The sequence below is a fragment of the Leptonychotes weddellii genome, chromosome 10 (genome assembly GCF_054177405.1).
Source record: "Leptonychotes weddellii isolate Sample4059 chromosome 10, ASM5417740v2, whole genome shotgun sequence".
Taxonomy (NCBI): domain Eukaryota; kingdom Metazoa; phylum Chordata; class Mammalia; order Carnivora; family Phocidae; genus Leptonychotes; species Leptonychotes weddellii.
The window spans coordinates 74,861,503-74,885,875 of NC_138378.1; the positions used below are offsets into that span (position 1 = coordinate 74,861,503).

Below are 24,373 nucleotides of genomic sequence, written 5' to 3' on the forward strand. Positions count from 1 at the left end.
CAGGCTTCCTGTGGAGCAGGGAGCCCGATGCGGGGCTCGATCCCAGGACCCTGAGATCATGACCCGAGCCAAAGGCAGACGCTTAACTGACTGAGCCACCCAGGTGCCCACCAAAGGAAGGGTTTTTAAAGAAAATGTGCTTTGTCTCAAAGCCCTGAAGAACCAGTAGTCTCCAAGAAGTACTCGGTCCTTGTCACCAGCAGACACCATCCCACCGAAAAAGACTTTTGCATCATTTCCACATAATACGTGTGTGTGTGTGTGTGTGTGTGTGTGTGTGATATTAATGATACTGATCAGCATGAAATAAGAGTTTTCTACAACAACAAAAAAATACAGAGAATTAGTTTTTGGAAAGATATGCAGTAATGCAGCTCTGGACTGAATTTTAGGTATTTTTTGGCTATCATGTATGTGCCAGGCATGTTATTATTTATTCTAGGTAATATTTTTGGAGCACCTAGTGAAAGCCAAGCTCTGTGATGGAGACAAGAAAGCAAGGTCCTTGCCTTCACACAGGGTCCTTCTAGAGGGAGAGAGACAGATACTAGAAAACTAACAAATAAAAAAGCTGCAGATGATGATTAATGCTACATAAGAAGTAAATAGAGTCCTCAGTAAGAGAATAGATGGGTTTTCAGAGTGAGCCCTAAGAAGGGCATTCTGGCAAAGGAAACAGGAGAGACAATATTCCTGGTAGGTATGGGATGAAATTATTAAAAATACAGTCCTTGTGAGTAGACTTTTCCAGATTGACAGGGCGAGTGCTGTAATGGCCGTGTGTAATGGTTGCTGATAGGACACATAAAAAAGAAGAACCCAACACCAAATGTGGGGGAGCCTCTTGGGGAAGATGACACTTGAGTGGTAGTCTTATGGTGGGTACGGTAAGGGTGGTTCTTAAATTGGTCATTAGTAGAATCTTGAGGAAAGAGTAGCTAAGTGTCTGGGCCACTTAGGAACAGATACGAGAAACACGGACCGAGAAGCTCTACTAGAGAGTATTTATTCAGAGACAAACATACACAAACATACAGAAGCTTTGCTGTGAGATCACCTACCCTTATCTCTGCAATGCTGATGGAGTATACACATCTGTCAGAACTCTTCTCTCAGAATTCCATGAGTCAGCCGGAAGTCAGGTCACAAATAGGGCGCAGTTAACCCAAGAGGTAGGTGCCTTTGCCTGCTTATCCTCCCCCCACCACCATCATTTCTCTGGTGATGTGAAAGTATAAATTCTTTGGAGCCCACGGAGAGGTTCTGCAAAGAGCAGAATGCCAAAAGTAAATCAATCTCTGTCTTTCTGGAGGAGGAAGAGGAAGACTATACAGGAAGATCTCCAGGATTCCCTTCTAATCTTCTCCAAATGCTTTCCTTGGAAAAGTCCTGGCAAGGTGGTCTCCCTTTTAAATCTAGAATTTTCTTCTCACTGGCCATTCTCAAAGCTAGAAATCTCAGGAGTTCCATTTTGGCCTGTTTCTGTGGGATTTTCGTTGCCAACAGAGATAATTTCAGATCAGCCCCATTTAAAAGTGTGTGTTCCAATCCCCCAAAATTCTGGTGTGCCCGCTTTATGGGGCTTTGGGAAATTTCTTTGCCTTTACTTAGAATGAACATCTGGAAAGCAGTCTGGGAGCTCTTCACTGAAACCATCCAGGTTTATAAACATGGTGTTTCCCCCTCTGAAAACCAACTGCGCATGTGCTCACATAAAAGTATGATAAATCAGTTTTATATTCAGCCTTATGGGAGGAGAATGGAAAAATGTCACAGAGAAAGGTGAACAAAACATCAAAGGTGGCCCGAACTTTTCAGCAGTAGGGAGCTGGGCTTCCTGCTTTCACTTAGTAACACTATTAGCTGACATTTATTGCTTCGTTATCCACTGGCACACACTGTTCCAAGTACGTCGTATGCGTTCACACAGTTCCTTCTCACAGTAAGTCTATCAGGTAGGTGCTTTTATTTTTTGCGCTCGGCAGATGAGGGAACAGAAGCATAGAGGGGTTAAGTAAGAAGCAGGCAGGCTGGCTCTAGCACTCAGGCTTTTAGCCTCTAGGACACACCTGCCCCTTCAGGAGCAGAAAGGAGGTAGAGCTGGCTGAGGGACGTTTTCATGGCTGTCTATATGGTCTCCAGAGTTTGGTAGTCTAGGGAACTCTTCCCTTGGCTCTCTCTTCCCACACCTCAGGTCAGCTGCTCAAGTGGATATACAGAACACTAACCACTGTTAAAGATTTTACAAATTCTTCGTTCATAAAAATGTGGCAGGAGAATGTGGATTTTTTTCCCTACACTTATTTCCCCTTCCTGCCTCCACTCTCGCTCTTCTAATCGTGCTACCTTCTCTGTCATTAGACCAAAATTGTCATAAACATTTGTTCAAGTCAGATATATTTAAAATAGATGTGTGCACACACATACACTCACACACATGCACCCACTCATGCACACATATACACACAAAGCAAAGGAGAAATTCAAAATATGTTCACTTATTTTAGGTCATTTTCTCACTTTTTAATAGAGTTGGTGTCAGAATTAAAAGGAAACTTAAAGTTCATTTAGTCCAATAGATCTCAAGTGGAGGCAATATCGCCCCCTAGAGGGTTTACTCCAGGGTTCTGGGTGTGTTGAAGGATTGAAGATGGGCTACAACCTGTGTTTAGTGAGGGAGATAGAGATGTTAACTATCCCATAACACGAGGGACAGTCCCTCACAACAACACGTTTTTCTACCTTTGATTTAAGATTTTATTTATTTATTTGAGAGAGAGATGGAGGGAGACAGAGAGAGAGAGAGAGAGCATGAGAGGGGGGAGGCTCAGAGGGAGAAGCAGACTCCCCACCGAACAGGGAGCCGGATGCGGGACTCGATCCCGGGACTCCAGAATCATGACCTGAGCCGCAGGCAGTTGCTTAACCGACTGAGCCACCCAGGCGTCCCCCGAACTTCCATTTTAAAACTGAGAAACTGCCATAGAAAGGTGAGGAAACTTTCTTAAGGTCGCTTAGCTAGCCTGTAGCACTATATATAGTAGATCTATATAGTTCTAGAAAAGGGCTCTTTCTGATACACCAGAGGGTCCATAGAGGTCAAAACCATTTTCACAACAATCCAAGATACTTGCTTTTATCGTTTTCATTCTCTCAGGGAGAATGAGCGCTATACGATGCAGTTTTCCCAGAGCTACATGATGTGTGATGATGTATATGTATAAATGAAGTGTGTCAACGTTTAGAAGACGTGTGAACAAATATTTTCCAAATGACAAAAGCATGATATTATAGAATCATTCTTAGGTAAAATATCCATTAAAAGTGCAAGAAGACCTCTAGTCGTGGAATGAGTAAGTCACAGAAATAAAACGTACAGCACAGGGAATATGGTCAATGATACTGTAATAGCGTTGTATGGTAACAGATGGGAGCTACACTGTGGTGAGCACAGCATAATAGAGAGATGTTGAATCACTGTGTTGTACACCTGAAACTGATGTAACATTGTGTATCAATTATACTCAAAAAATGTTTTTAAAAGTAGAAGAAACCAACCCTGCCAACACCTTGATTCTGGACTTCTGGCATCCAGAATGGTGAGACAAAAAAAAAAGTGCAAAAAGGCCAACGGATTTTAATGTAACTAAGTACAGAGTTCATTAATACGATTTAAAATTTCACTTTGGGGCGCCTGGGTGGCTCAGTTGGTTGAGCGACTGCCTTCAGCTCAGGTCATGATCCTGGAGTCCCTGGATCGAGTCCCGCATCGGGCTCCCTGCTCGGCAGGGAGCCTGCTTCTGCCTCTGACCCTCCCCGCTCTCCTGTGCTCTCTCTCATTCTCTCTGTCTCAAATAAATAAATAAAATCTTTAAAATTTCACTTTGCCACTAACATTTAAGAAAGTATCACTCACTAAGTTTTAGTATAGTATCAAAGAATATCCACAATTATCTGAATGAGCTATTAAAATATGTCTCCCTTTTTTAACTGCAAATTTGTAGGGGGTCAAATTTTCTTCATCTCTTCAACCAAGACAACATATTGCAATGGATTGAATGAAGAAGCAGAGAGGACAATCCAGTTGTCTTTTATTAAGCCAGACATTGAAAAGATTTGTAAAATTGTAAAGCAATGCCAATCTTCTCATCACTTTTGTTTTGGAAAATATATTTATTATTCACAAAATATGTTAGTTTATATTAACGTGCAATGAGTTTATTAATTTTAAAATGGATTAGTAAATATATATTTAAATATTTTCAGTTAGAAATATAATAACTGTAAGTAGTAAATATAGTAAATATAAATAGATATAACCCACATAAAGTTCTTTGGGATCTTTAGTAATTTTTAAGGATGCAAAGGGGTCTTGAGGACAAAACATTTGAGAACTGCTCCCCAACGTCATACCCCTTTGACCAAATCTGATTCTCCTGAGTAAGACCAGACACTTTTTTAAAAATTATTCCTTGGATGATTCTGATATAGCCTGAGAACTATTGGAATAGAATGCCTCTTTGTTGGAGAAAGTCCCATTCTAATGTTGAGCTGTAGGAACAATGCCAGGAACAAGGGCAGGCCTTAACAGGCCTACCGGGGACTCTAAAGATGCTGTTGACTTTGTACTACCAAGGAGCAGAGGTAATCTCTCCAGATCTGGGGAGGAGGGGGCAAGGAAACTCCCAACCCAATTCCTGATTCTTCTTGACTAAGAGAAGCAGCTGAGAGTCAAACAGAGAGAATGAGCCTTAAGAGGAAGAGTTCCAGTTCTGGACACCATTGCTAGAGCTCTGGGCTCAGTAGGAAAAATCATAGACCCAGTCAGGGGGATTGTGATTCTCCCCATGTTCCAACTAACCTCGAGGCCAGAGAGGTAGGTTGTGGGCCAAATCTGGCTCACGGAGATGCATTATTTGTACTTCGCAGAATGGAGAAGCTTTCTGGAATCAGACGGAAGCATTCAAAAAATTTGAAATTCCAGATTTCTAGCTCATCTTAAAAATGGGAAGATCTGGCACACATGGGCCTAAACTCTACATGGCAACCATTGTCCGGACCTGCACCAGTGCTGCTGCCAACAGGTGGAATCTAAGCCCTCCGCAGTCTCCAGGCCACCTCACTGTTGATGTTACTTGCCTGGCCCCGGGGGTTGCCATCTCCGTTCTAGACAGCTCAAAGAGAAGGGTGGGATCATTCGGTGGTCTAAGGAGAAGACAAGGACGAGGTCTGTCCCAGCGCCTGTACTCTTCTTGTCCAAAATGACAAGATGGCCATGCAAACTCAGGGTGGGCCTAGGAGAGTCTGAAATCTGGCACTGGGACTTCGGGTTGATCTAATTTGCCTGGGTGCAAGGATTAGAGGCCAACAGTTGGATGTTTCCATTACCGATTTTAGTTATTGTGCTAGGAATAGCACTAGTCATAGCTCTAAAGGGCTCCAATGAGCTGTATGTGATCGATTCACTGCATCTTCTTTGTGAATATAAGAGCTCAGAGAAACCAGTATGCTCCACTTGGTGTCTTTTTGACATCACGAAAAGAGCAGTTATACTGAATCCCTTGATCTCCTCCATAGAGAAATCTCTTGCTCCGTTGCTTCATTTTCATATTTGGTCTTCATTCATCAATCCAGTTAAGAAAAGCCACCTCCTCAAGTGTCAGCTGTGGATCCAAAAACATCTACCAAAGATAAGCTGTTGTCATGGCAAAAAACAACAAACCTGTAGGTGATGGATCACGGGACTTGGTTACTGTACTTGCCTGGGAGTCCGCACTGCCTCCAACCTTTACTTAACTCTACATGCGGCTTTTCAACACCACGTTCCTGGGTTGTTTCAAAAGCACTTTGCTTCTCACTTTGCAACTCCTCGAGCCAATGGCATTCAACCACATTACGTAGATCTGCACTTGCTATATTGCTTGGCAGTCTTAAAATCCGGCTTTTGTTCAAAAATGTTCATAGAAGTTTGGAAAATATAGAAGATAGTCTGTTAGGATCTGGAATTTTTTGTTTGTTTTCTGCTCATTAAAAACAACAACAACCCCAAGTATTGAAGCAAATCTTAGGATAAAAGTTCACTAAAAACATCTTGGTTGCATGTCAGATTGAATCCCAACATAAGAAGTTGCAGTAACTAGGTCTTAATGATTAATTCTTCCACTGACTAATTTGTTGACTTTAGTTAGGTTACTTAATTTTTCTGCTATTCCTTTGTCCAAACAGCAAGAATTCCAAATTAGAATTTATTTAAAATCTAATAAACAAACAGAACTGAAAGAGGCTTATGGCTCTAGCTTAAACATGGTGTTTAGCCATGTTGACTCACCAAATTTTTAAAACCTATCACAATTTGACTTAATTTAAGAAAAAAACTTTCTCATTAAGGAAATATTTTCCATGCCTACGTGTATTCAAAATGTGATTTTGTGACTATGAATTCACTTGGACTGTTTCTGCATTTTGGAATTAAGGGGAGGGGAAGAATGCCCACCCTACTCTTGAAGTGAAGTAAGAGTTGCTTCAAACTGTGCCCCCACGGAAAACTTGACATGCATTTCCCATGTTTGTGGGGAGGAAAATCAAGCACTCAAGTCTGAGCCCCATGAAGGAAATCCAAGTTCAGGAGCCAAGCTGCTGACCTGCTCTGGTGGAAGAGTGAAGAACAGAAGTTACTGTTGAGCAGGGACAGGCTGGCTCTCTCAGGGTTAGTGGGGCAAGGAATGCAGGCATATGGACCCATGAAGGACAGTGCACAGAAGAGAGGGAATCAGCTTAGAGATTTCTTAGATTTCTTAGATGTTATTGATGGGAGTATTCAAAGATGCCTGAAAATCATCAACATATGTCCCTTCAGAAGATGGGTCTAATTCCCATCCCATTGATCATTTGGCCTTGATGGCTCAGTCCTACAGAATAGAATGTGGAGAAAGTGATGCTGCATGTCTTTGGAGGCTAGTTAATAAAAGACAAAACAACTTCTGCCTCACTAGCACTCTTAGGTACTCAAAACCTTCTGCCACCACATAAGAGGCCCAGTTACCCTGAGGTAGCCATGTAAAGAGACCGAGAGAGAGAGACTCAAGGAGCCCCTGGCCAGCTTCCACACTGGTGAGGTATTATACTCCGAGCACTGTTCGGGTATGGTTGGTCCCACAGGGACAGAGAATGGGAACATCCAGTACGACAACCTGAAGACGTGATGGAACATTAGCATAGAAGAACCTGGGGTTGGCTTCCGGTTCCCTGGGCATTGAGGGAGGAGTAAGCAACCAGCTCTCTGGTCATAGGAACTACGGATTGAGAGGCAATTGCAAAATTGGAGGTTTTTGAAGAACTTATAAGATAAAGTGAGGCTTTCAACGTTTTCCAGGCCCAGTGTGAAATTGCTTTATGATGGTCTGAGTCAGGAAAAAACATCCCTATTCCCTCAACCTCTTCTTCTTCCTTTGGCTGTTTCATTAAGCTAGGCCACACATTCCCCTGCTGAAAAAAACATTTTCATAACTTTGAGATGGAGAAACCATTTCTAAGCATGATGCACAAAACCAAGAAGTCACAAAGGAAAAGACTAAATAAAAATGTAAAAAGTTTGAGCAGCAAAACACAGTATTTTTGAAATGTTAAAAGAGAAGCAACAAACAGGAAAACTATTGACAGTCTATAACAAAGGATTAATTGCACACAACATATATGGCTTAATATGTGCCAATAAATCAGTTAGGAGAATATGAACAATGGATAAAAGGAAGTCTCTTGATAGAATAAAGAGAATTAGTCAAGAAATATAAACAAATATATTCAAACTCACCAATCATTACAGAAATAAATTTAAATGTATTCATATTTATTGTACTTAGCATCTGTATTGGTTTCCTGGAGCTACTGTAACAGTACCACAAACAGGGCGGCTTGAGAAACAGAAATTGATCATCTCATGGCTGTGGAAGCTAGAAGTCTGTGATCAAGGTGTTAGCAAGGTAGGTTCCTTCTGCGGGCTGTGATACAAGATCTTGTTCATGCCTCTCTCCTAGTTGCTGGTGGTCCTCTGACAATCACTGGAGGTCCTTGGCTTGAAGATGCACTATGCCGACCTCTGCGTTTATCTTCACACTGTGTTCACCCCATGTTCATGGCTCTCTCTACGTCCAAATCTGCCTTTTTTATAAGGACGCCAATCGTGTTGGGTTAGGGCCTGCCCTAATGACCTCATTTCAACTGACTACCTCTTTGAAGACCCTATTTCTAAATAAGGTCACACTCTGAGGTACTGGGGGTTAAGGCTTCGACCTATGAACTTGGGGGACACAATTCAACAAGAGCAGCATCCATTAAGAAAAGCAGTAGTGTTGAATATTGGAAACTGTAGAGAAACAGTACTCTTGTATACAGCTGATAGAGTAGAATTTGTATAACATTTTGGAGATGAACTTGCTAGTATCTCTCAGAATGATATATTCTGAATGTGCATGTCCTTTTCTCTAGCAATTTCACTTTTATGAATTTAACAAAATCTAAAACAGGCAAAGTCAATATGAGAAAAAGAACCTTTAAAGGTAAGATTTTTGGGGCACCTGGGTGGCTCAGCCACTTAAGCTTTGGACTCTTGATTTGGCTCAGGTCATGATCTCAGGGTCGTGAGGTTGGGCTCCGTGCTCAGTGGGGAGTTTGCCTGAGATTCTCTCCCTCTCCCACTGCCCCTCTTCCCAGCCTCTCTCTCTCAAATAAATAAATAAAATCTTTAAAGATTTGTCAGAGAGAGAGTGCACACAAGTAGGGGGGGCGGCAGGCAGAGGGAGAGAAGCAGGTTCCTGGCTGAGCAGGGAGCCCGATGTGGGATGTGATCCCAGGACCCTGGGATGATGACCTGAGCTGAAGGCAGGCACTTAACTGACCGAGCCACCCAGGCGTCCCAATCTTTAAAATTTTTAAAGGAAAGATTTTTAGGGGAATGGGGAGGATGATGTGTGAGGTAACGTTACCGTTTTCAATATAGCAGGTATCATGGACAAGTAGATTTCAATCTCCAATCTCAAAGCTGTTCTTCAACAATGAACCTTGCTAGGCTTGATTTGTGATTCTCTGAATAGCCCACGTGGGAACGGAAGGATAGCTACTTTATTTTCCTCTGGCTCTTTCCATTCCTGTAACCTGCAGAGCACTAGCTGACTAAGGTTGCCACATTTAGCAAATAAATGCACAGGACACCCAACTAAATTTGAATTTCAGATAAACAAAGAACATGTTTTGAGTATAAATATGTCCCATGCAATATATGGCACATACTTATACCAAACAAGTTATTCATTGCTTATCTTAGATTCAAATTTAACTGGACATCTTATTTTTCTCCGGCCATCTGACACCTGGCTCCAAACCCCACAGCAGGTGCGCCTGGCCTGGGGAAGCTAGGATGCTGTGACATGATTCCACTATATATCCCTTATTCAGGCCTGGTCTCAGTTATGCTTTTGCAAAACCTTCATAAAAAACAAAGAACAAACCATGTGACAGTTGCTGCAAACGCTGTACCAGGAGCTGGTCTCATGTAAATATGATGTTAATTAAAACAGATGGGTCTACAGCATAAACAAAACGACTGCAGGGGGCTGGTTTTTGTTCTGTCTGGGTTTCTTAATATAGTAACTCAGTTCCCATCTTGTTAGCACTCTTTCCTTATCAAGCATTGAACTGGGGTATAAGGAAGTTTAAATTACCAGTGATTGGAGATCCGTTTTCTAAACACTTGACACAGATGGTTTATTGCCTGAAAAGCTTGCTTCTTTTTGGGGAGTGGAGTGTTGAGCTTGGCTATTTCAGGAAAATGTTTTGTTGTAGCGCATCTACTGACGTCAGGTTTGCCACACTGATGAAGTGTGTCCCCTACAGCCACCCCCTCGCCCCCGGCTCTGTTCCTTCCATTGAGTTTGCCTACTGGGCAAAGGTCTCATTTTTAGTGTCGCCTGCTTGCTTCTTCAACATTGCATTGGGCAAAAGCCTACTTACTCCTCCTGCAGAAACCTCTCGCAGCTTCCAAAAAAGAGCAATAACCATGCAGAAGATTTTTGAAAATAAATGTCATTTGAGAGTCTACAATTGATAAAGTTGGATGCTCTCCTAACTGAGCTGCAGGGAGCCTAACAAAAAGATAATTTCCTTTTTGGCCATTTTTTAGCGATCTCAGACGAGTCCAGGGTGACATGTTCCATTTAGGTGTCACATCTTTTTCGTCTCTTTTAATCTAGAACAGTTTCTCAATCTATCTTTGCCTTTCATGGATGGGTTTGAAGAGTACAGACTAGTTATTTTGTAGCATGTCCTTCTCATGGGTTCGTGTGATGTTTCTGCACTCAGGGTCAGGTTAGGTTACGCATGTTAGGCAGGAATACTCATAAGGTGTTAGCACCAGATTTTCTAGCACATTCCCATGCGGTGCAAGAAAGTTGGCCCTGTGTCCTGTGAGTAAACTTTTCTGCCAAATCCTGATTTGACCATGGTGCTTCCTGCCTCCCACCAAAGAATCTCAAATTGAACTGAATGGCTTAAATTTTTTGTAAGATTCTCAGAATCACATTTAAGAGTAAGAATGGATTGAGGTGTCCATGTGTTTTGGGGTTTCCTTCTCGGAACGAGATGAGCACTTTGGCTCTGTGCTAACGGTCTGAGGAAGGTTAAGAGAGGGCAGGAACTGGTTCTTGTAAACTGACAGTTCGGGAGAGTGAGTTGGAGATAATCGCATAATCCATTTATAACCACCCAAGTTAACAAGCTCTCACCTTCTCCAAAATAGGCCCCTTATTTACAAATAGTCACTTCTGGCCCAAAAGTGGGCTCCCATCCACGTGACTAAAGTCACATGCAGCCCTGCCTCATGGCCTTATTTTCCTGCAACACCACCAAGACCAATTCCCACTAGGAACGCCATCAGAAACCGTATTCAATGCATAATCCGAGCTTTGAAAATGTTTTCTCTCACTCTGTAAACACACTGTCCCCCAAGATAACTTGCAGCTGTGTCTCCCCAATTTGATCCCAGGCTGTCTCAGTAGATAAGAAACTCCTAGAATAATGGTGGCTGGCCCTATGGCGCCATGCTCAGGTCAGACCACATGTGGAGAATGGGTCCAGGCACCACCCTGTGAGAGACAACCACAGATGGAATTGTTTAGGGAACAGAATGAATAGGTTGCTAAAGAATTCAAAATCAAGTCAGAAGAACGGCTTTCCAGGCCTTTTTAGTCCAGCCCTGGCCTGCGCCCCATCTTGGGTTCTCAGCTCCCTTCCCTTCACGACTCGAACTCTTGTCCTGGCCTTATCAGTTCTCCTGATCCTGAGGGACAAAGACTGTGCTCTCTGCTGACACTTTTGTCAGATAAAGCCTACCAGCCGGGACATCAGAAGATTCTCCCCAAAAGAGGTACACGATGATTGTCCGATAGAAGGAATTTTAGTTCACCTGGCTCTGTCTCTATGGCCTCCCAATCCCACATTCTACCATAGAAATGAACTTCCTTCCAGAACAGGCAGCAGGGTCTGTCAGTCCACCAGGCCCGCTATCCACTCAGGGGACAGGCCCTGGTCCAGGTGCAGACCTTCTGTTTCCATCTGGCTGAGGGAGCTCGCTGTGTCTGGCTCTGTGCTCAGAGGCACATCATTGCAGGAAATGGGAACAGTGGATCCAGAAGGACAGGAGAGCGATTTGCATGCCTAGAGGCTGTCATAAAGATGGATTCGATGTGTATGTGCCCCGCCCCAGACTTGTGAACTGGGAAGTTATGAGGGACAGAGGAGACACTTCAACTCCATAGAAGGAAGAGCTCCCCGTAACTTTCTGCTTACCTTTGTTTCTCCTACAGTGACTTGTGCACATAGTGACCTCCACGATTGGATAAATAGAGTACAATCGAGGCAGAGCCCTCTAAAACTGTAATAGGTGCCTTTAAGGAGGTATGGCACTCCCTTCTCTTTACTAATATTTGCAGAAAAGATTGAAAGTACTTTGGTGGGCTGCTGGGGGCAGTTAATAGTAACATGTTTACAAGTCTGTTCTAGCCTGAGATTCTATGATGTTCAATAATCAAATTTCAGTGAAACTTGGCTTGAATGTGCTTCCCTAAGTAATATCTCTTTCATCTGCGTCATTCTAAATTCAAAGAAGAAATATTTCTCGGTTGTGGACCAAGAAGAGCTCAGTTCATTTTCTAGCTATGTCTCTGGCATTCATGGGATTTACAGAAAGTTGTGTGAGATGGGAGAACCACATAACAGAAGCTCGCTCTCTGGTTTAGAAGCTAAAGCCAGGACACTGTTTCTTCAGGCCACTGCTGTTCTACTAATACAGGAAGAAGTTTTAGTCCACCTGGATTTACTGTGAGATGAAAACGTAAAAAAAAGGGGGGAGGGAGTAGGATTAGGGGGGAGTGCAAAAGACATTTCATCTTAAGGAAAAATAAGTTGCAAATAATTATGGTCAAAATAACGTTTCCATTTTATTTAACACGATGACTCTGAATGTACACATTTGGTTTATGAACACAGTGTAAAATATCTTCATCTTCGTTTAGTCTAGTCATTACTACAGAAATTTGGACATAAATGATGAACACGTTTTACACAAGAAAAGAAATGTGCGTGCTTTTTAGCTGGTTGTGCGTGACTGTGGTTTTGGCGGGTTTCCCGTTTGTCAGATGGGCAGGAGCGCGCACACCTCCCCCATGCGATCAAGCCGGACACACACAAAACAAGTGCTTGTGTGTGAGACAAGCATGCCCAGCACAACAAACGGTCATTCCTAGATGAGGCTGTTGACTTAGGATACATTTCCACATCCAGAAACACCCTTTTTTATGCCGCTGGTGTACATTACGTACTTTTCTTCCACCGACTGTGTGAAGTCAAATGTCCTTGTTGGAAGTGAGAAAATGCACAGACTTACAGCCGTGTTCCTTTTTCACCAGAACTGCAAAGGGTGAGGTATGGTCCACAGTGACTCTGTGAAAAGGTCCACCACCCTTAGAAAAGGCAACATCCCTTCTGCGCTACAGACAACTTGTAAATGGCTTTGCCACAAAGCTTCTGGGCTTTATAGGCTGTTGATGGGTCCAGTACGAAGTAATATGTAAAATTCCTTTTTGTGGAAATCTGTTTTACCTGAAGAATATAGATTCCAAACAAAACCAAAACACGTACTAACAGTTCTGGGAAAAGTATTTACCATTAATTTCTTGGGCCAAAAATTACACTCAGGGAAAGAAATTATGCATTTTGAGGCTGACTCCCTTGGGAATCCCTAAATCAACTTTTTTTTTTTTATATTTATAGAGTAATTGGTCTAATTACAAATGGATTTGTCCAAGTGGGTCTCTGAATTGGTGGTCAGTGAAGGCAACGGATACAATCAGGAGGAAGCACCTAGTTTGGGGAATGAAAAGCCCAATTAAACTCTGCCTCCACTCACTGACCCGCAATCCCAGCCCCTCACAGCCTGACAATATTCGCCTCTCACGGAAAAATGACAACGTATTGGTTAAATGTTTTCTGGAACGCCTACACTTCAGTTAAAACTACAGTATCCAGTTAAAACTATACTATTTACAAATGAGTAAATACGCCTCGGGGCTCACAGCATGCCTGCAAGACACAAATATACAAAGTGATGGCAAGCTTATTGCAAGTCCTCTTAAAGTAACAGGAAATTTTGGTGCAAAAAGGCAGATGAAAATACAGGCCATAAATTGTAAAGGAGCCATACTCTGAGGAAGGCATTATTTGAAAAGCACTGTTCTATCCAAGAGGGAGTCACAGACATTAAAAATAAAATATTTGATATTCTACACTATATTACAAAAATAAATATATCCATCAATAAATAGTTAAGAAGCCTAGAAACTTTTACATGAATATTTTGGTTGTTGGCTGTCAAAGTCCCTCTGCTACACTCCTTCTCGAGAGTCATTTAGGTGTATCAACTTCAGTGATGATAATTCTTCCATAAAAGAGTAAAAAAGACTGGTGTGGCATGCAGCCAAGGCCTACGACCAGAGAGGACATTTAGTGACTCCTACTTCCTAAGGATCTGACAACTTCATGGCTTCGTGTTAATGCAGTGATGGAGGAGAGGTGCAGACATGCTGCAAGGCGCCTGATTTGGGGGGGGGGGGTCTCCTATTTATAGTTTATGGCTTTGCATTTCTTGATGAAAAAAATGCAACTAGCAACATTTGGAGAACCAATATGTGGCTTTCGGTACTCTTTTTCCCTAGCGAGGAAATCAATCATAGAAATGCATGTTTATGTCTGGCCTGTAGTATAAGGACAAACATCTGGGATACACAGCCTAACCACTGACAGCCTAGATGTTCACACGTCTTTAACAGAAGAGTGATTATAAACGCTTGCCACAAGGTTTTCCCCAAAACCTGGCCGTGTCGGCAGAGAGCACGCAGAAAGCAGGGTCTGGCACATCCTAGTGTCCTAACATCAGCCTGCTAATAACAAGTGGGTGCCAGGGCCTGCCCACGTGTCTCCTGAGAGCAGCCTGCTCCGTTTTCAGGAATTTTGCAAGCCGCTTGATATCACATGGGTAGCCTGAAAGAGGCTCTGGTGAGAGTATTTACACCATTGAAATCTACGCATCAAGAGGACTGGCCCTAAAGCATTTACCAGCACATCAGTGTCATATATATTTTACACAGAAAGAAGATTTTGCTTGATTTTTATCTAACCAGAACTATCCTGCTCAGCTGAGGTTTTACTTTATGTCTATTATAGACAGTGTCCTTTAGAAAGGAGAAGCAGTACCATAGAGTAACTGAGTACACAGTGTGTACCATGGATATAAAGGATGCATCACACCCCACTGAGGGCTCTAAGTGTGGCTATCCAAAGGCTGTTACACACACACACACACACTCATGCACACCATTTTATATGGAGGCTCTTTCATAAATGAATGATTCTGAGTTGTGTGGCCATCTCAAATTGTCAATCACTGTATATTCACTGATGGTCAAAACTGCACTTTTGTGGGGCAGTGAATTCCCAGGATCTGCCCTCTGGACATCAGTGGACAGTGGATGTACAGAGCAGATGTCCAAATTGGGCAAAATGTCCTTCAAAATAGCTTCCCTTACCTCTATTTTCTAGTGCAATATGAGTTTATAACCCCAAGAGGTTTGTGAAAAGGAAGCTGATGGTTTCCCAGGGTAAAAAAAAAAAATGCAGGACTTCTTAAGGAAGCATTCAACGGGGTGAATGGGGGACAATGTACTGGAAACTGCATTCCTAGAAGTGTGAACCATCAGTGTCAGATGCCTGGAGGAGTCAAAAACAGTTTGAGAACTGCACTGCTCTGGTTCTTCCTGCACAAAGCCCATGATCTTGCATCGACGGTGGTGCTGGGGGCTGCTAAGATCAGAGCCAGAGTCTCCATGTCCTTCCAACTAACCAACTGCCGGCAAACCCATTAGACCATCCTCATCAAGAATGCTTCCCAGTCCCTTAGTCCTGGTCAGTTCCAAACTGGAAAGACTGCTGCAGAATGGGAGGACTGGGAAGCCTCCCATGGGGCAAACTTGATTTCAAAATTCGGGCTTAGCTTTGGAGTCATTTGCGTGTGTGTCTATTTATTAATTCATTTATTTAGAAGTATCCTTTTAGACCCTGGTTTGGTTTTTTTTTTTCTCTTATACTTAAGTGTTCTTCATGAACAAAACATTTCATAAAGAATCTTACCAGAATAAAATCAAATTAAATATTGGGAGGAAATCTAGACATTAGAGCACTAACTCCACTCACCGTGACAGCAAATGCTTTCAGGTGTCCCCTCCCAACCCACAGCAAGGGCAATGAAGGCCAGTGAAGACAGGGAACACAGGAGTGAGAGAAGGATACGGGGCACTGGGGCAAGAGAGAAAGAGGGAAAGAGAGAGGTGGAAAGAAGCAAAAGCAGAGCTGCAGAGGCGAGGGAAAAATATGAAGAATTGAAGCAAAATATTAAGAAGAGTCCAACAGACAGATCCCTTCTGATTTTCCTCCTCTTGGTCTCGGGTAATTTTATTTTGTCCAAAAGATTTAATTCTGCAGTTAAAACTGTTTATAATTTTACACACGCATCCTAGGATAGCATCTGTGTCCTTTCCCCTCCTCCTCTGCGAGTGCCCTCCCCACCTCCTCTACCCTCTGCAGCGGTGAAGGCCAACACACCAGGCCTTGCGATCCTATTATCTCAGGAACGTCCTGAAGGCCCCTCTGTTTTCTTTTCTTGACCAGGTGCTGCCCTCTAGAGCGCAGTGGTGCTCCGTGGGCTCATCCTTTGCTATGGTAGCTTCAGGCCACTGCCTCTGGAAACCATCTGGTTTCTGTATTAAATAACCCCTCCCCTCAAACATGCAGCATCCTTTACCTGGTCCTGCTGCTCTGAGCAATGGCACAAACTCAACTGATAAATGCTACACCTACATATCCAACAGTATTTGGGAAATGTAATGCTTCCTAGGCGGGTGAAATTCTTGGTGCTAATTATCTTGACATAAATCCTACTCAGAGAAGAGTTGACTGAGAACGTACCATTGGTTTTTAATATATACACATTTGATTGAGTCATGCACACGTGTGAGTATAATCCACCTCTATGGAACCGAAAGAGCTTTGTGAGTTTATCTATGTACACATATACATACACAAATATCTACCATCTGACACGCTCTTTCTGCTTGGGGCTTGTTGTTTTCAAATTGACCTAGAGGACAATTAGGGGGGCGTGCCCCTTGCTATTGGAAATGGCATTGCCAAGAAACGGCAAGTCCAAAGAAAAACAGATTGGAAGGGATGAGACTGTATTAGCAAAATATGCATTTCGTACAACAAACTGACCTGCCCATTTCCGTAAGGCAGCAAGCCTCTATGATCTGTACACTCTTATTAAATAATCTCATTAAATAGGAACACAAAATATACACATTTACAGTTATTAAATAAGCACAGGACTCCTCTTCTATCTACAGCCGCATTCGGAGACTGCCATGCCTTCATATTTGAACTTGTAGGTGACAACGCCCTTGTCTAAATAGAGGATGGAGATGGGCTCTAGTTTGGTGGGCACACAGCAGGCTTTGGAAGCCTTTTGGGAATTCTTGAGGTGGACCAAGGCCTGGATAATTGCATGCTTTGTGGGTGTGAGATGCTCTGCCAGGGGGTAGTTGCAAACCCCACGGCATTCGTAGGCTTCGTATCCAGGTGGGGCGATGATCCAAGAGTCCCAGCCAATCTCCTTGAAGTCAATGTAGAGCGGGGTCCTCTTACAATAGTTTCCTTTAGCGTTCCTTCTGATGCGGGCAGTGGAGTCATAGATGATGTTTGACCTCATCTGCAGCAAAGCTTCTTCTCCCGGCCCACTGGAATAACCGTCCAGGCCCAAGTGGTCAAACTCCAGTAGTTGCTCATGGGCGATCATTTCATTCAGTTCCTCCTTCCGCTCCTTCTCGCTGCTCTGGTCATCAGAAAACACGACAAGCAAGGGGACATGCTTATTCCGGGCACTGGTGTCTATTTCCAATTGTCCCCTGCTAGCATCCTCGGCTCCGTCGTGTCTGCTCTCGATGTGGACCTCCAGCTGGTGGGTGGATGAGCCTGACTTTTGCCAACGTCTAATGGCATCGGTGACATCAAAAGTCTCCCACTCACTGTTGGTTCCATAGATCTCCCCCGACACCAAGACCAGCATGCTTCTTTCACCCTCAATGTCCCCTCTGCTCTCAAGTACCTCAAAAATGGTAATTTTCCGGTCTACTCCATCATATATCATGCGATCTCTTTGCACCAGGGTGTACAACCTGAGTTCGGCCATGATAACCTCTTCATGGTGAGGAATGGACACATTGAAGAGGAGAGGGTATTTTCGGAGCCCGTTAAAACTGGCTGGCTGGGAAAACAGATCTGAAAAACAAAAATCAGATTTGTAGTATGTCACAGAGGAAAACAGATGCTTATTTATGCAATAGGAGGGCCTATCTGTGCGGGAAGCTTGATACAGAGGAATGAGGGGGACGATCAATGAAAACAAACACAATGTGAGATTTCTCCGACAGAAAATACTGAAAGGTCAATGGTAGAATGCTAAACTGACTTAAGCTGCCAAGATTAAGACAGAAAGTGGCTGCCTAATGAATGGGAGAACACTCTCTCAGCCTTGCTTGCATAGCTTATCGGCCACAGAATTACAGAGCTGGGAGGGACCCTGGAGATTGTGCAGGCAAGCCCCCAATTTTCCTAACCAGTACAGAGCCATCAATGGAACATGGGGTGGTTGCTCTTTTTTGGAAGCTTTTCAGGGATGAGCACTTCGTGGCTCATCTTTGCATTCATATTTGCATTCATAATAGGTGAAGATTCCCCACATGGTTGGCCGAGCACTGGTCTTCCTAAAAGACCTCCACGTAGATCAGAGGTTGGTAAACTGTAGCCCGTGGGCCGTATTGGGCCTGCTTCCTATTTCTGGAAATAAAGGATCAGGGGAGCACAGCGTGGCCCATTTATTTCTGTGTTGTCAATGGCTACTGTTGCAATACAATGTCAGAACTGCGACAGCACATGGCCCACAAAACCTAAAATATTTACCATCTGTCTGGCCCTTTACACAAAGAGTTTGCTGACTCCTTCTCTAGACACCAAAGTCTGACAAGGTCAACAAAATAGCCATAAACCAAGGGGGTCACAGCAGTTGAATTTTGGGTGTGTGGTCTTCGACAAGGAGGAATGGGAGAAAACGAACCTTGGGATAGATTGGTTGCTTTAGTCTTGTACCCTTAGCGACTGGCATGGAGTTTGGCACATAAGAATCACTCAGAATGTTTATGAAATAAATTGTTACAGGTCCTTTAGTCTCAGAAGCACACCTCCAGATATTATCATGTTGACTTCCTATCTGAGAATTTTATAGGAGCCCAAAGCTCTTGTATACTTGCCCCTGGTAATACATGACTACAAAATATCCCTGAAGGCTTTTGTCATCCATCAAAGGGTTCCATGACACCAGAGTGCTAAAGACCACCAACTGAGGGGTTCTTTGTCATCTTTGGCAGTGTTTTCCCAACTGTATACCCGATTCATTATTTTAGTAGGGTCCCTGTTCCAGATTGTACTCTTTAATATTTTTCTTTATATGATTATTTTTATACTTACTATCTCTTTTAGGCCTGTCCTAAGGAACAACATTCATGAAATGAGGGCACTGAGGTGATTGTCATGTGGATTTTTTTTCTGATCCACATTAATTATTTCACATGATTCGTAGGTTTCTCTGTGAAGGGTACCACTTAAAATCATCTCATACTCTGCCAGTGGGAAATACTGGCCAATGAGATGAATTGAAACACTAGCATGACCCTTAAAACTAGCTATAACCAGGCCTTACCCTCTTGATCTAGTCATAGTTCCCATTCATCCCCTACAGTGCATGGAACATTGTAATTGAACAATTGATATTTGTAGAAAGGTTCAAGAAACCATAAACCCGCCTAGTTAGGGTAGACAGGTATCTTCACCATTTGCCAAAACACTCCTTTGCCTTGCTGTACACCACACCTCTGGAGATGTGCTTCTGACTCTTAGAAAGCCTCCTCTCCTCCCCTCCACCTCTCTAGCTGTGACCCCTCCTTGTGGGACTTTCCCTTCTTCACCTCCCTATCTAGAAGTTTACTGCCTTCTGGGTCACTTGAATATTTACTCTTTTTTTTTTTAAGTTTTTATTTAAATTCTAGTTAGTTAACATCTAGTGTAATATTGGTTTCAGGTGTAGAATTTAGTGATTCCAATATTTACTCTCTATATCTCTCCTTTGAGCTTTGCCATTTCAGTTTTCTTTTTATGAATGGGTCTTCCCAACCAGATTGTCAATCATGCTGGCAGAAAGCCCAGCTTAAACTCCTTCTATGCCCCCGAGCTACCACGATACCTTAAACAGAGGCAATGTTTCCAAAGTATTAACTAGTTGATGGTTCTGGACATCAAATCAAATTGATTTATGGGCATGGCATAGGTCCTTAATACATCAAGTAACTTGGGAGTTGACCCCTCTTATAAGAAAAAAGAGACTTGACTCTCGTAGGACAGGGAGCATGAGAAGACCAAAAGTGGGGGAGTAGACTGGTTGCTCTGTCCATGAGAAAAGTGCAAAATAAAAGCTCATGGTAGTGGGAGGAAGGGATTAATTACAAAGAAGCACAAGGAGACTTTTAGTGGTGATGAATATGTTCACTATCTTGATAGTGGTAATGGTTTCAGTGGATGTTTATATATGCCAAAACCTGTCAAATTATACACTTCAAATAATACAGGTTATTGTATGTCAATTATACATCAATAAAGTTGTTAAAAAAATAAGTTCACTGTGCAAATATACAAAGTATTATATGGAGGTGTTGTGTTCTGGGCAAGGGAACTGATGTTATTGAGCATATTTAAATGTGCCAGTGTTTTGCAAACACTTTCATTTAGTTCCTACAATGACCATTTATTGCTATTGTGTTCGTTTTACACCAGAAGAAATCAAGCTTCAATGCGGAGGACTGACTTCCCCAAGATGACAAAGTGAGGTCAGAAGTGGTAGGAATTAAAGTCATGGTTTTTCTACTTTAGAGGTGCATTTGTTTTTCCCTGATCAGTTAGATTTGGAAGAGGGGTTTTTTTGGTTTTGGTTTGGGGGGGCAGGGCGGGCTTGGTTATTGTCTCCAAGGCAGCTGCACTGTGCAGACCCAAAGAGTCAAAAGAGAGACAGGGACAACCATTAGAGTCAGCCCGGTGCAGGATTCATGTCCTCGGGGCTGCGCATTCCACCCGCAGAGCAGCAGAGATGCGGGCAGCTGGGTGGCCACAGACAGATCCGCTCCCGCTTTCACTGGTCTCCGGTATTAAGACCCCCTGGAGGCGCCTGGGTGGCTCAGTTGTTAAGCGTCTGCCTTCGACTCCGGTCATGGTCCCAGGGTCCTGGGATCGAGCCCCGCATCGGGCTCCCTGCTCAGTGGGAAGCCTGCTTCTCCCTCTCCCACTCACCCTGCGTGTGTTCCCTCTCTCGCTGTGTCTCTCTCTGTCAAATAAATGGATAAAATCTTAAAAAAAAAAAAAAAAGACCATCTGTAAACTGCACTTCCTGACCTGCATCATGCAAATCCTCCATGGGAGAAGTGAGAACTAAAAAAACTCCTGTTTTCCCTGGGTATGTGAACATTTTCCCACCTATGCTCCGAACCAGGCACCCAGGGCTCAGTGCTCAGAAGTGCTAGGAAGGGTGCCCTTGGAAGGAGGCCATTTATTTTCAGTTCAGACTCACCCCCAAAAGGAATCTGTAATTTCAGTTTGCCATTTCCATTATGTTACTAAATGTTACTGAGTAACATTTCCAATGTGTTACTGAATACCTAAAATTTTGGCAGTTATCTGAATTTTAAAGGCAAATGGTATCTTCAGGACGGATCAGTACCCACTCCACATTTCCTCTAATGCCTAGAATTTAAGGAATTCCTTAGTAATAACTAGTGTTTGTTCAGCAATTCATAGTAAATGCAATGCTTTCTTACTCATAACCTCTTTGAAATCTCTCAGTTGTGTCACGTAGGTATATTATCCCCAATTTACAGATGAGAAAACAGGTTCAGAGAAAGTAAGCTAATTATCCACAACCACTAAGTCAATCCTGCCTCAAAATTCCAAATCCCAAGCTATTTCTTTGCTACCACCTTTCTGCTTTTAAGAACAGCTGGTCAACATCAATCAAAACCCTCTTTTGTACCCTGTTAATGACAATGGTAAATATTAAAGAATTCATTTCTTTGGATCCACATCTTTTACCATGCATATTAGGAAAAAATATATATTTTGGCCTACTAGCACCATATTAAATAAAAGATTAACTTGCTAGGTCATTACATTTAGTCATTGAATAAAGCTGAGGGAGCTAACATCATTTTCCTGCTGATATTTAAAGCTTGCACATTGCTATTCATAAAGACACTGAAATAAGCTGGATCATTAACTGGGCCATGCATACGTCCTGGACATTATAAACAGTAATTTAAGGATGTACACGTCACATACATACAACAGTTCTTTTATACAAGTTTTCATCCTGTCTGAATATTTCTTAAATAAGGTCAGGAAATGGAAACACATTAAAAGTTTGAGTGAAGCACAAGTCACGATTTTTGGGTTTTGTCTATTTTCATTCTAAGTAGAAGTTGACAGATTTTTTTAGTCAATTAAAAGACAAAGGGAAACTGAGACCTATCTGGAAAATAACAGACAAAGGTATAGTGGTAACCCAACATTAATTTCTTGTATTACTTGCAGTTCAAATTAAAAAATTTTAAAGACCAAATTATGATGTCAAAATAGTAGACACTTTATGACTTTGAATTAAAAGATATTCTTAAGTACCTTTTAATAACATTTGGGAAATGACCATGAAAATGGTATAGACCAAAATATGCATCGTTTTTGAGTATCTGTGTACATACACCCTTACATAGATGTATTCACCCTTATCTATGTTATTTCCATGCATTGTAAATTAACTTCTCACTCCTTGAAAAAATCCAAGCCAAATTCATCAATAAAATGTAAACTTACCTTCATTCTTGAAACTCCTAATGATGTTGGCCGATGGCATGGAGGTCCGATCTGTTGCGAATTTGTTGTAGAGTTCCAACATGTACTCGGGTGGGTCCACCTTGGCCGAATCCTGCGAAGGGATGTCAGATAGGTTCAGTGTCTTGAGAAATTCATTTTTCATGCTCTGCAGCAATGTATTAAAGTCGACACCATCTTGCTCTGAGAAGACATCGTCAAAGAGGGGCATATCTTCTTCCAGAGGCGACTGCTCCAGGCTCATGATGGGGCTGCCAGAAACCAAGTGAGCCACCAGGCAGAAGAGAGCGCACAGCTGCAGGGCCAGAGAACCCATGACTCTGCTCAAGCCCCCAGGCCAACCCAGGAAGGTTTAGCTCTCCTGGGCTCTAAGTGGCAGTTTTATCTTGTGGAGCGTTAATGTCTCGTGTCACTGGAGACAAGTTTGGAAACTCTTCGCCTCTCTCCCCCTCCCCCCACCTCTCTTCCTCTCCCCCCAAAAGTCAGGTTGCAGTAATTGGATAACGAAATCCCCTATAGGGGCCTAGCCTTTCTTATCTCCCTAGTGTAAACTTGCGCACCAGATTTTGTTTCTATCTCGCGATCCTTTTTTCTTTTAATGAGCATTTTATAAACATTTCCACATTCTGACACTGGCTAAGAGATAGGACAATTTTCTCCTTGCAGAAGCTCTGCTTCTCTTCCTTTCAATTCACTTCCTTTCGGCAGGAATGCCTAAATTCTGCTTTTATGTGGTTCGCTTTCACACATGCATAGAATAGATACTAAGAATCAGCGCAATACACATATAGGCACCACGTATTATTAATTCAAGTGCTGGGGCTTCCATCTTCACATCAACAGTTCTGAAGAAAGACCAAATATCCAACAGCTCCAAGTTAAGTTAATAGACATAAATGCAGTTCTATAAATTTCTAGAAGCTTACATTTTTAGAAACAGGGAAGTATAAACTTCGTGGTCAAGGGCCTTTTTCATACAGATTTGATCTGGCTAAGTGGCTTTTGAAAAATAGGGTGAGTGTTTAATTATAATAGCAACTCAAATTTATTAGGTGCTTTCCTATAAGCAGGCGTTGTGCTAAGTGCTTTACATCTCTCACCAAATGTGCTCCCTATAAGAACCCTGTTATTATGCCCGTCGCACATATGGGTCACTAAGGGTCAGTAACTTGCCAGAGGTCACAGAGCCACAAAGTGATAGAGTCAGGATTTGAACCGAGGCATTCTGACTCCTACGAAAAGGAAAAAACAATCAGACTTTTAAACAAGTGTTCCCCAAGACTGGGTCAAGGGCAGAGGTGCTGAAAGGTTAAGTCTCAGCCTAACCCTTCCCCAGAGAGTCCACAGTCAGGAGGCAATGATTTGCAGCTGGATGTGGAGCTCAGGTCCTTCACCCAGGCGATGAATTATGAGGATGACAAAATCTCTGCCCACTCCATCTTTATGGCTACATCACATGGATCAGGTGGCTCCGAGTAAAAGTTCGGCAAACCACATTGTTGGGCAGATGAAAAATGCCAAATGCCTTTGTCTGAGAAACAATGGTGAAATTGATTGTGTGCCTGGTTGAAGAAAGACAAATGAAGTTCTTCTCACTCTCCAGCCCCAGTTAGTGGCAGTAGCGGCTTGGCGTGGTTGTGATGGGCCCGTGGACGACCCCCGGAAGCAGTGGGACTGGTGTGTCCTGACTTGTTCAGTGCGCTCCCTGTGCGATTCGGGTGCCCTGCACTGTGTC

The 24,373-nt window shown here is 42.8% G+C and overlaps 1 protein-coding gene and 1 long non-coding RNA gene across 3 annotated transcripts in view; one reads left to right on the top strand and one right to left on the bottom strand.

Moving 5' to 3' along the window:
* Positions 1-915: 915 nt before the first annotated feature.
* Positions 916-24,373, top strand: part of LOC145723918 (uncharacterized) — a 39,818-nt gene continuing 16,360 nt past the window's right edge. Inside the window, exons 1-2 of one of the 2 annotated variants that reach the window (XR_014149337.1) lie at positions 916-1,955; positions 7,860-7,979. This is a non-coding gene — a long non-coding RNA (uncharacterized LOC145723918). Of the gene's footprint in view, positions 1,956-4,303; positions 7,980-24,373 lie in introns of those variants that run through there. The other variant, XR_014149336.1, reaches the window with a different exon arrangement.
* On the bottom strand, positions 12,464-23,094 carry BMP10 (bone morphogenetic protein 10). The gene is made up of 2 exons (XM_081833620.1): positions 22,621-23,094; positions 12,464-17,934 (listed from the first exon to the last, which is right to left on the bottom strand). The coding sequence occupies exons 1-2, from the start codon at positions 22,952-22,954 to the stop codon at positions 16,994-16,996; spliced, it is 1,275 nt and encodes a 424-aa protein (XP_081689746.1). The 5' UTR covers positions 22,955-23,094; the 3' UTR covers positions 12,464-16,993.

Excerpts from the sequence above, each read along its gene's own strand:
- BMP10 (XM_081833620.1), bottom strand. The coding sequence starts at position 22,954 with ATGGGTTCTCTGGCCCTGCAGCTGTGCGCTCTCTTCTGCCTGGTGGCT. Across the intron at positions 17,935-22,620 it reads TAGGAGTTTCAAGAATGAAG|ATCTGTTTTCCCAGCCAGCC; the intron begins GTAAGTTTACAT and ends TTTGTTTTTCAG.